Genomic DNA, 11,348 nt, shown 5'->3' with positions numbered 1-11,348 from the left:
GAAATGTTACGAGCCAAAGTCAATTAATAATTCTCACCTTAGACACATTGTTTAATTTTTATGCATTTTTTTATTAACAATTTACTACAGAAAATACTACAATCAAATCTTTGATTATTTTATGAATTAACACTTTTTCAAAGACAATTTTATAAAATGACAAAAACAAAAACGTTTGCACATGATATAGACTCGACAGACAAAGATTACATAATTTAAATTATTGTTTTTTTTCTTTTTCAAAGAAAAATTAAACACACTTTTGAAGTGAAGTAGAAAGCAAAAACTATTAAAACAAAACACTGCGTACAATGTTTGCCCATACATGGTGGTTAAACCACCATACGGCAAACCTCGCTCATTATCCAATAAAACATTTTTTTAATGAGGTATCGCCCGACATCTCAAGGTTGAACATGGTGAGGGCTACAACTTACGATCAACGGGAGCCGTTGAGAGGGCAAGACCATTTTCATTTTGCTGGGGGCACTTCCATTGGGGCCTATGGGAAACGATTGAAAGGGCACTAATGCCAAGTCCAGGGCAACAGGGACCATGGCCTTTGTGGCTACTATACAATTTTAGGTATGCGCTTTATAAGCATAATTTATGTTATGGGAAACAATTGAAAGGGCACCAAGGCAAAAAACAGGGCAACATTGACCATGGCTTCATGGCCGCCCTATAATTTTTAGGTGTGCACTTTAAAAGCAAAATTTATGATCTTATTATAATTATTCTTCGTCGTTATAAACATCTAAGAGCGACTTTACAGCTAGCGACTGCTTAAGTTCTTCCAAAGTCGTTGACGTCCATGCGTAGAATTCCACTGTGTGCGACTCCTCTACCATCAGGAAGCCGTTGTCCGAGAAGCGACCCTGGAGTCCAGGAGCTTCCAGCCAGACGAAGGGAGCAATGGCTGGGCTACTCAGCTGGATTGAGAAAGTGTCTCCTTCAATTTGCAAAACGGAATGCTGAGGGGGCGAACAAAAAATACACAACTTTATCAGTATGTATATATATTTGGTTTGCGGTAACACCATGAGTGTATCTATTTGCCAGGTAGAGTTTGCTCTTAGAAAACTGCCTTTCTTTATTCTACTACCGCGGAGTAGATTGTTCAGGTGTTCGGGAGACTTCTCAGTTCTGGAAAGAACTGTCCTGCTTATTAACTATTACCCGGGCGGATGGTATAGAAAATAGGCTGGGACTACTACTTGGGATGGTATAGAAAATAGGCCGGGACTACTACTTTAGCTTAAAGGATCGTAATTAACTGTACTACCGCAGAGTCAGTTCTTAAATTGGTCTCAAATAACGTTTCGACTAGCTTGCTCTAGTCATCGTCAGCATGACAATACTCAGGACTGTAAGCACTCAAATTTTACACTGGTCGCAGGCCAGCAGCCGATTTCACAAAATAAATGGAGTTAAAAGGATCAACAACCACAAGGGAAACTGACTGAGTAAAATTTGTAATAATATTTATGTTGAACAAAGAAAAAATTACTAGAGCAGGACTTGAACCTGCGACCTCCGGATTAACGTGCCGGCGCTCTACCAACTGAGCTATCTAGCCCTAATGTTGACATAGGGAGACCTCTAACATCAGGCTCAGTTTGTAGAGCACGGTAATCTGGAGGTCGAAGGTTCAAGATCCGCTGTTGTAAATTTGTCTTTGTTCAACCCTAAACCAACTTCAATGACTTACAGCAATTTTCGGTTGTTTTAGTCCCACAGCCTTGATGAATGATGTTAAGAAGTAAGGGTTTAACGGCGACGTTAAAGATGGTGTGATGCCAGTGACTTGGAACGTCAAGAAGCACGCCTCTCTCTTGGGGCAGTTAGCTTCCGACAAGATGTCTGCCGTCTTGCGAACATAATATGCCACTGCACTTTGCCGGACATGCTGTCAGGGGAGAAATGAAAACAATGAATTAGACCTATTGGTAAGGGGAACTGAGGGTGGGTCTGTAGACTGTGGCATCAGGGAGGGTGGTAAATAAGATTGCCTTTTAATGATTGTGACCTCACTGCTTTTCTGTTGAGTTCAAGGTTCAAGGTTCATATTGCCAACATCAGCCCCTACATTCTTCTGACCTGCTTGAAAGGGAACTGCCATGATTTCAGCGGGGTCTGGCTTGCCCATGACCACACAGAGATGTTCAAAGTGCCATTCAAGATAGGGTGAACGTCGGTTATCACATAGACGGACAGAACGTCGTTGTTTTCCACGCCGGACGCTAGAAGTGGAGCAAAGAAATCTTTGGCGTAGTAGTGAAGCATTTTCCATTTGCCTTGATATTCTGTGGTGGAGTTTAAAACAAGTCAGTCATTTGAAAATAACTATAGATTCAAGAACTATAGATTCAAGGTCAAAATAAAAATAAAATAAAAAAATCATTAATTTTAAAGCCATGCTCATTCATTTTTGTTTGACGACATTGCATCCGTCAAAAACGGAAAGTGTTTTGGCAGAGCATTCAGGAGCACCGGACTCAAGCTCTGGTGTTTCTGATCACCGGTCGAAAAAAGATCATTTAAATAAAACTCTGGGGTTACCCACCAATGGATGCCCAAGATGGCGCCTGCCAGATGTCGTTGAGCTGCCAGTATACCGCCCCCATTGTCATACCCTCACCGTCTATAAGGGTGCTCTGAAGTCGGCGATAGTGCTCCGTCTCGTACTTGTAGCAGAGTGCTTGTGATATCTGGAATTATAAATCAGTGAAAGTGTGTTTTGAGAGGTAAATCTTTTGTGAGGGAATACATCCTAGTGTTGATTACAACTTGGAAGAGTCAACCCTCCTACTGTTTGATCAATCAATATCATCCACTGTGGTTTTGAATGATAGATAAACTATGCCAGCCTGCAATTTGTTATCATGAAGTGAATGCATCAACTCAGTACAGCCATCATTCCTGTCTGACCATTCAACATCATCCACTGTGATGTTGAATGATTTCTTTATGCACTATGCCAGCCTACAATATGTTATCATATGGTGAATGTATTTACATAGTACAGTCAACCCTCCTCCTGTCTGACCATTCAATATCATCTACTGTGATGTTGATTGATATATGCACTATGCCAGCCTACAATATGTTATCATATGGTGAATGTATTTACATAGTACAGTCAACCCTCCTACTGTCTGACCATTCATCCACTGCAGTTTTCAATAATAGATAAACTATGCCAGCCTCTGATATCATGTGGTGAATGCACCTCGACACGGTCAACCACTTTGGTTTTCAATGATAGATAAGGAAAGGTTTGCGGTAACACCATGCAATGACTATCTCTAATTGAGTTGGGGTGGTTCTGAAAAGAACTGTTGGTTTCAACTCAACGTTTCGATCGGTATGCTCTGATCGTCTTCTGGAGAAAGCGATCAGAGTCAGAAGACGATCAGAGCATACTGATCGAAACGCAGAGTTAAAACCAACGGTTCTTTTCAGAACCACCCCAACTCATTTAGAGATAGTCATTACATAGTGTTACCGCAAACCTTTCCATATCGTATTTCCATCATGCAAAGTTTCAAATCCTACTTAATGATAGTGTGAGTCTTGATCACTCTTAAGTGGATACATTATAAATGTATTATTAAAAGATTGATTTATACATTAAGTAAAAAATTTTATACCTGAGTTAGGTAAATTCTGTTCATGAAACGTTGGGTTGTATTACGGGATGTAGAGTCGACGAAGTGCCGTGTGATCTGATCCATCATCTGCTTGTTACCTAATGAATATTCATTAAAGAGTGGCTTCAAGGTCTAATTCAATTTTGTGATGTCATTTGGGGTCATTTGTATTGGCGACATCGCACTTCTAATATTTGTTATAGTAATATACATCTTAAGATCAATCCTAGCTCTTTTTGAAACCAAGACCAATAACAGCAATAGGAAATAGGAATAGGAAACAACAAGAAATACTCCGTTCAAGATGTGGGAGGAAAACCCAAATGGGGAAAAACCCCGAGCATTGAAGTGGGGACTGAAAACCCAACCCACAAGGTTTGAGGCTGGGTTCGAACTGGGGTCCAACAAGGTAAAAGGCAGAGAAAGAAACCACTAACCCAACCTGATCCCTTCAGGAGAACTATAATTTGCTAAGAAATAATTCACAGAAAACAGAGTACGACCTTTCAAGAAAAGAAGGTCAGCTTCGGTCTTACCATTTTGATGATGCTGTCGATGCATGCTGAAGTTACTATCCATCGACCAATCACCTGCCTTGGAAACTTGCCTCAGCGTTTCAAGCGAGGGCCATGATTGAAAGCCATACTCCGATGCGAACCTCGGCTTGGGATATATTGACGTATTCCAACAATCGTCGTTGTAGTTGTAGTAGTGCACTGTCGGGATAAGAGAGTTTTGTTAACACCCAATTCAGACGGAACCCTAGAGTCGTGCCGAACCACTAGAGTAGGAGCATAACTTCCAACATTGGTTCTCTCTTGGTTGTCCCCCAGGGGTGCAAAGATCAAGAAAAATGAAAACATCAAATGTCTATGGAATGTTACTGAAATGTTTGTAAAAATAAAGATGAGTCTTCAGGGTTGATTTGAAAATGTCTTTTTTCTGCTATCCTGCTCATTTCTGCTAAGCAGAAAATTGTTAGGGAATATTTTCTGCTTAGGCAGCCGCTATGAAATCATCCCCAAGCCTGCCTTAAATATTTACTTTGCCTTACCGTCACCATAATGAGGGTCGGTAGGGTCCTGGGCGACCCATCCTTCGGCTTCACTCTCAGGCCCGTTGGAAGGACTGGAACTGACAGCGGGCAACTTAGAGTTCTCTCTCACAGCGTCCAAGATTGTGTTGATGTACAGGGTGACAAAATCTTTCTGGTACAGCGAGAAATTATTGGCTGTCCCATACCTGCAAAGAATTATTTATTGACTTTTCCATCAATTAGATAACAGAAGATGAAACAAATAACACAGGAGAACTTCACTCCCTTACACCTCTCAGTGCCCCAAAGTCAAACTGGCTACGGCTAGATTACTGGAATCGGCAAACATCTACAGTAATAGCCAATGATTTTATAAAGGGTACATACCAGTTTTGTCTGAGGGCGACTTCGTTTTCATTATTAGCGCTCCATGCAATAATAGAAGGATGACTCGCAAGACGTCTTGTCTGCAAAAAGAATTCGTTTGAGAAAATTATCAAAATTATTATTAGTGTCCTGCCTTTTTGAAAAATGGAAGGAGGTTTCATTTTTTTAAATTTTTTTTAATGGCCAGCCTAAATTTCTTTTAAAGACAACCAGCTGAGCTATTTTTCAAAAAAAAAAATAAAATTCATCTGAGATCGTTAAAAGGTATCCTTTCTTTTGTATTGAAAAAAAGAAATTAAAAAATGGAGGCGGCCTCTAAAAAGAGGGCAAGCGAAGACGCTAAGCATGTTTTTACAAATTTTGTTTTGACCTTTATACCTGCTGAATGACCTCCGACTTCACACTGCTAAGAAACTCTTCATCCACCGGATACATAGCGCAGGCAAACATGAAGTCCTGCCACACCACGATACCCAGCGCATCGCAGATTTCATAGAAGGCGTCCTGCTCGTACACACCGCCTCCCCACACCCTTGTGGCGTGCATGTTAGCGTCTACAAGAGACTGTAGAAGACGCTCCAGCCGCGGGCGAGACACACGCTCCTGGAATGCATCTGCGGGGATCCAGTTGGCCCCTTTGATGAAAGTGCGTTGATTGTTGATGTTAAAGAAGAACGACAGACCTGTTTGGAATTCCAAAGAAAATGTTCATGGTTTTTTACTATTTATACCTGGCTAAAGCCCGGTTCATACTTCCTGCGAAGGCAAATGCCAATTTTGGTGACACAATAACTGGTACGCGCTCTCTGGAAGTATAAGCCGGGCTTCACTCAACTAATTAAGCAAAATTGTTCATCATTGCTCTGTATCAATTACATTATACTTTTTCATTTCATTTTCATTTAGTATTTTCTTGACTGTCTTAAATATGTGTATCTAATTTGTCTATTATTCTCCTTTTTTCACTAATATGGAAATAAATGTTGAATGAATTGAATTGATCCTCACACCTATGTTATTTCAATGACTTACCTGCAGCATCATTTTTAATATCCGTTACACTCTTCTCAACAAGTTCTACACGGCGGAACCCAAACAGCAGTGATTTTGTCGACGAGTCTTGATCATCAGATGATCTACCTCCGTTAGAGAACGAGACTTGAAGTTGATAAAGCTGCTGATCCCCAAAGCCAGCAGGCCACCATGTCTTTGCCTGTATAACAAATCAACGGTCAATCCATTTATTTGTACACGATAATAAACAATAATAAAAAGTTCTTATATAGGGCACTTTTGCAACAAGTTTGTCTTAGACAAAATGTACTCTTCAGAATGTCATAGGGCTGCTGATAAACTGGTAACATTTTTACGAAGTCATTTATTAAGAATAGGGTTACTGGGTAGGTACACACATTCAAACCGGGACCAATAACAAAAGAGGGACAGTAGCTAGGGTCCACAGTTCAGGAAAAGTCCACAGTTGGAAAACGTGTACAGTACCAATGGGAGCTGTTGCAAAAAAGCTAGAGTATAAACATGTAGGATTTGAGGCATTGCATGGTGAGGTATCAATATATATTTGGTTTGCGGTAACACCATGTGTGTATCTATGTACTTGCCAGGTAGAGTTTGTTCTTAGAGAACTGTCTTTTTTTTTTATTCTACTACCGCGGAGTAGATATTTCGGGTGTTCCGGAGACTTCTCAGTTCTGAAAAGAACTGTCCTGCTTTTTCACTATTACCCGGGCGGATGGTATAGAAAATAGGCTAGGACTTCTACTTTAGCTTATAGGATTGTTATTAACTGTACTACCGCGGAGTGAGTTCTTAATAAAAGTGGAACAATAGGAGGTCCATGGTTGCAGGCATGTACACACTTGTGAGCGAGTGTGTGCGCTTATACCTTTTGAACTTGAAACTTCATAGAGAAGTTGGTCTTCTGTTTGGTCAGCTTGACCGTTGCAGAATGGCTGACATTCAAGACTTTGAAATCAGCCTGTAAGATTCCTGAACAAGAGACGGAAGCGCCAAGCTCGAAGAAGGCTGTCACTTGGATAGACCAGGGCGTCAAATGTAAATCTGGAAATAGACACAAAACTATTTTGAGAAAACCGTAAAAAATGCTGTGTCCAATTGAAATCTCAAAAAAAATCTCCCCCAAAATCGCCGATGTCTGCGGAAACTGTTTTAGAGGTAACATTTGTGCAAACCATGATAGGTTTTTGTTATCGTTATAAACTAGTTCTACACTGCAGTACAGGCCCGATACTTCACAGATGCAACAAAGGTCATTGCCTTCAGGCCCTTGAAATACTCCCCTCAAGGAGGAGATGCCTGGTGCGCGCGCTTGCCCCTCTCAAAAACGAAGCAGTAGAACATCGCTTTACCAAACACTGTAATAAACAATACTTGGCTACAACCAAACACAACCTTCGGCCCCATAGCGTGTGTGCACAACACCTTACAAAATATCTGCGTTTATTTTTTTTCTCAAAAGGATAATTTTTTTGTTTCAAATACTCACCAGTGAAAGGAATTGCCGTGGCAACAACGTCTCTGATGACCGCACAGTCAAATGTTTCGATACGGATATCTTTCCTGAACAAAAGATTAAAAAAGGTTTTTGCAACTAATAAAAAAAAAAAATCACCAATTGAACATCCGGCTAATTCAATTTTACTTGAAAACGTTCAGCATTCAAGAGTTTGAAGTAGTTATTAAATTTCAACAGTTTCAGAATTCGCTGTTCAAAAAAGATAAATAAAATGGGTCCAGGATCATTCAATTTTTTCAGGCCATTACACAACCAAAATGGTTTTTCACCAAAAAAACCCCGCTAATACCCATAAAAAACTTGAACCAGTGAAAATGGGATTCAAACCAACTCACCAAATACCCTGAGAAGCGAACCCAGGCCCCCAGTCCCAGGCAAAGGACGACTGCTCCTTGCGGATGAAATTTGGATGACAAATGCCATGCTGGACATCTGGTGGGCAGTCGGGGGGAACGTCGTATGCTTTGTGGGCTTTCCATTTGTCGAGAGCGTAGGTGATTGCAGATTGGAAGGCGATGGATATTGTGTTGTTTCCTTCCTGAAGGGGGAAGGGACAGAAAGGTCGGAGACATTATTGTCAGTAACGCCTCTCAGATTAAAACTGAAGAAGTCAACTTGTTGTTCAGGCAACTTGACAAAAGACTGGCGCAACACGACGAAGGTGTGTCTGGGGGAGTTTTTGACGTAGCTTCATCGTCTTCAAGTAACTTTATCTTCATGAACCACTGTCCCTGACATTACACAACCACTTCTTACAGATTTTGTCCCCTGCTTCGACGGAAGAACCCACTAATTTACATACTTAGTGCCTCTTTGTCAAGATCAAAGCGCTATTAAGTGAGCAAAACCAATAGAACTATACTACAACATATTAAATTTGATACAGATAAGTTTTAAGAGATTTCTTGAAAATTGTCAAAGAGTTACAATTTCTAATGCACACTGGGAGGTTGCTCCACATTTGGGGAGCAACAAAGGTGAAAGTCCGATTGTGAACAGATGAGAGTGTTCTGATGGTTGATTGTTCAGTTGGGCGTGTGGTGTCGGAAGCTACAAACCTTGAGCACAGCCTTCAAGTCAAACTCGTAGCGGATGAACATATTCTTGGATCTGCCAATCGTCTTGCCATTGACTGTGATAAGAGAGATGGTGTCCAGGCCCTCACAGATGAGACGGACATTCTTTGAAGTGAGCTGCTTTGACGTTACTGATAATATAAGGGGGAAAAAATAGAAGGAAATGTAATAATAACGACGATGTTACTCATGTCTTCAGTCACTTTAACGCTAGCCTGATTACATTGTATAGTAAACACTGCTGTAAACACCACTTCTCAATTTGCCCTCATCATCAGTTGGCAATTGCGTCTATTTATTTATTTATTTATTTAGCCGCCAAATCAGTAAAAAACTGCTTTCCATTTGGGCCCTGCATATAATAGCTATAACAAACAAATCAGCATATTTAAAAGTAAACAGACACAATCACACTATAAAACTAATGGGGGTGAACTCCTGGAGTCGCCGCCATCACTTGTTCTCTTTCAATCGCTGCTCTTCTCAGCTCTCCTACGCTTCCACCACTCCACTTTGTCACATTTTCTATCCAGCGCAGCTTAGGTCGACCTCTGCCTCGAATTGTACCCTGTGGGCTACTAAGATACTGTGCAATTAACACTTGTTTGTAATACTCAATATTTCTTCCTTTTCAGATGTTTACTTTTTTTTAATCTTACCGCTGATTGTGCGAGTGTAAGTCCAATTGTCGTAGGCCACCCAGCGGTACAAGACATCATTGTACTCTGTATAGGGGTCGTTAATTATACCCGCTGTCTGCAAGGCTGTGTAGACACCGCCAGGTACAGTTGCCGGTATTGAAATACCTGCAATCAAGGTGGATGCACATTAGTTTACAGGGGGTACGCATGGTAGGAAATAAACGCATCACAAAATTTAACTTGACCTTGAAGACCTTCTTAAGCTGGTCCCACCATAGACTTGTGGACAAGTTGTTAAATGTCTGTCGCGGTGATAGCGTTCCGATTCTATTCCGAATCTCCCCGCGATTCCCGCGATTTTCTCGCGAGACTGCTGGCCCCCCGAGACTACTGCTCTCCAACTACAGTCCCAGCAGTTAGCACGAGAGCAGTTATCTCGCAAGAGCACCGCCACAACTTGACTTTCTTACCGCGTTAGACCATTAACGACTTGTCCACAAGTCTAGCCCCACCAAAACATTTTGCATTTTGATATAATTCTCAACGCTCTTAATCATTAGAGCCAAACGAGAAGAGAGAAGACAATGAAGTAATTTCAGTTTTAGATGTTGGAGGAAAACCCCAGAGAACTATTCAAGGGAAAACCAAAATAGTCAAGTAGGGACTGAAAACCCAATCTAAAAAGTGCCCCGGTGGGATTCAAACCAGAGTCCCAGAGATGGAAGGCGAGGCACAAGTCACTTCATCAACCTGACCACCATTCAACAATGTTGAAGAACACTTAGACTTACTTCTATTTGCATTTGTAAGCGCCCAAAGTCCGCCAAGGTCAACTTTAACTTCTGCTCTGGTAGAAATGACTAAAAGTACAATAATCAATCCAAGGTACTTGAGACGCATTGCGGATGCTTGTTGACGGTGTAGTGCACAACTATTTATGACCCTTTCATTCAATGCTAGCCTAGAAAGAAAGAAATTAACTTTATTAAGTTAAAAAAATTGGTCATAATTACTTGTACCGTAGAACAAGTTACTTCTTCTCCTTTTCCCGGTACTTGGCATAGTCCTTCAGTCAGGATGTAAACGCCAAGGATAGCTGCTAATGTCACAAATGTGCAGTTCCAAGTGTTGCAGTGCATTTTATTGTACAAGGTGCAAGTAAATAGTTGGGATATGAGGTTTGTTCCACTATCGTCGTTCGTAGAGACGGACGAAGATAGCGAACATAGCTAGCTCATCATAGTTCTGGGAGTAGGTCATAATACAAAATAAATAAATAAATTGGAGATTGGACCCAAAAAGGCAAAATAAAAATGGAATGAAATGAACATTATCATATTCATAAGGTTTAGCGCGATTCAGAACTGCAATGCGTTGTGGGAAGGCATATGGGGCAGTTTGCTATGCGGTGTATGTTGGAAAAGTTTTCGTATGGCGCCACCACTTTTTCATTCGAAATAAAATAATATAGTATTTAATTTACCTGATTGATATATCCCTTTTTGTAAAAATGAGTGAAAAAGTGGTGGCGCCATGCGGAAAGTTATCCTTTTGCTATTCGCGATAAACCTTGTGCATGATGTGGATGTGCTGTGGGGGCAAGTTCATATCATCATACAACAATACTTTCAGTCTACCTCCATGCTTTCAGCAATTTCACAAAATCATGCATGCACTCTGATCTGACTCTCTCTGCTCTCTCAGTCACACTCAGCACTGCCACTGCACTGACACTTTCGGCACGTCATAATGTACCGTTACGTGCATGTATGTATTGTAACTTACCTATCCTGATAAAAATAGACGACCACCAGCTCTTTTTTTGCCACTGCTCAAACTTTAAAATCCCCCAAAATGATGTCCTTGTTGTTGAATTTCGTGAAGTGTCTTACATGATGAACGCCCTCTATTGACCAATGGGTGTGTACACACGTGATCAAACTTGATTTTGTCTAAAAATAGATACACCAGTCCGTGACCGCGCAGGCGCAAATAACGTTC

The 11,348-nt window shown here is 40.9% G+C and overlaps 1 protein-coding gene across 2 annotated transcripts; it reads right to left on the bottom strand.

Annotated features, from left to right (window-relative positions):
- Positions 1-149: 149 nt before the first annotated feature.
- Positions 150-11,241, bottom strand: LOC139951002 (beta-mannosidase-like). Of its 2 annotated transcripts, none has more exons than XM_071949828.1 (17): positions 11,133-11,241; positions 10,139-10,308; positions 9,366-9,512; positions 8,689-8,837; positions 7,966-8,168; positions 7,601-7,674; positions 6,980-7,155; positions 6,109-6,289; positions 5,455-5,759; positions 5,077-5,156; positions 4,708-4,895; positions 4,190-4,369; positions 3,654-3,751; positions 2,567-2,711; positions 2,101-2,306; positions 1,712-1,909; positions 150-974 (listed from the first exon to the last, which is right to left on the bottom strand). In XM_071949828.1, the coding sequence occupies exons 2-17, from the start codon at positions 10,245-10,247 to the stop codon at positions 735-737; spliced, it is 2,679 nt and encodes an 892-aa protein (XP_071805929.1). In that variant the 5' UTR covers positions 10,248-10,308; positions 11,133-11,241; the 3' UTR covers positions 150-734. The 2 variants fall into 2 exon arrangements, with proteins under 2 accessions (XP_071805929.1, XP_071805928.1); XM_071949827.1 differs by lacking the exon at positions 11,133-11,241 and adding an exon at positions 10,985-11,091.
- Between the last annotated feature and the right edge of the window lie 107 nt (positions 11,242-11,348).

The sequence above is a fragment of the Asterias amurensis genome, chromosome 18 (genome assembly GCF_032118995.1).
Source record: "Asterias amurensis chromosome 18, ASM3211899v1".
Lineage (NCBI taxonomy): Eukaryota > Metazoa > Echinodermata > Asteroidea > Forcipulatida > Asteriidae > Asterias > Asterias amurensis.
The sequence above is the reverse complement of the archived record's forward strand: the minus strand, read 5'-3'. Positions and strand labels throughout refer to the sequence as shown.

What these genes read in the sequence shown, in the direction of transcription:
- LOC139951002 (XM_071949827.1), bottom strand. Translation starts at nt 11,019, where the DNA reads ATGCATGATTTTGTGAAATTGCTGAAAGCATGGAG. An exon ending in TGAAGTTTCAAGTTCAAAAG is followed by an intron (nt 6,290 to 6,979) that starts GTATAAGCGCAC and finishes TTTGTTATACAG; the next exon opens with GCAAAGACATGGTGGCCTGC. An exon ending in TCGACAGCATCATCAAAATG is followed by an intron (nt 3,752 to 4,189) that starts GTAAGACCGAAG and finishes AATATTCATTAG; the next exon opens with GTAACAAGCAGATGATGGAT.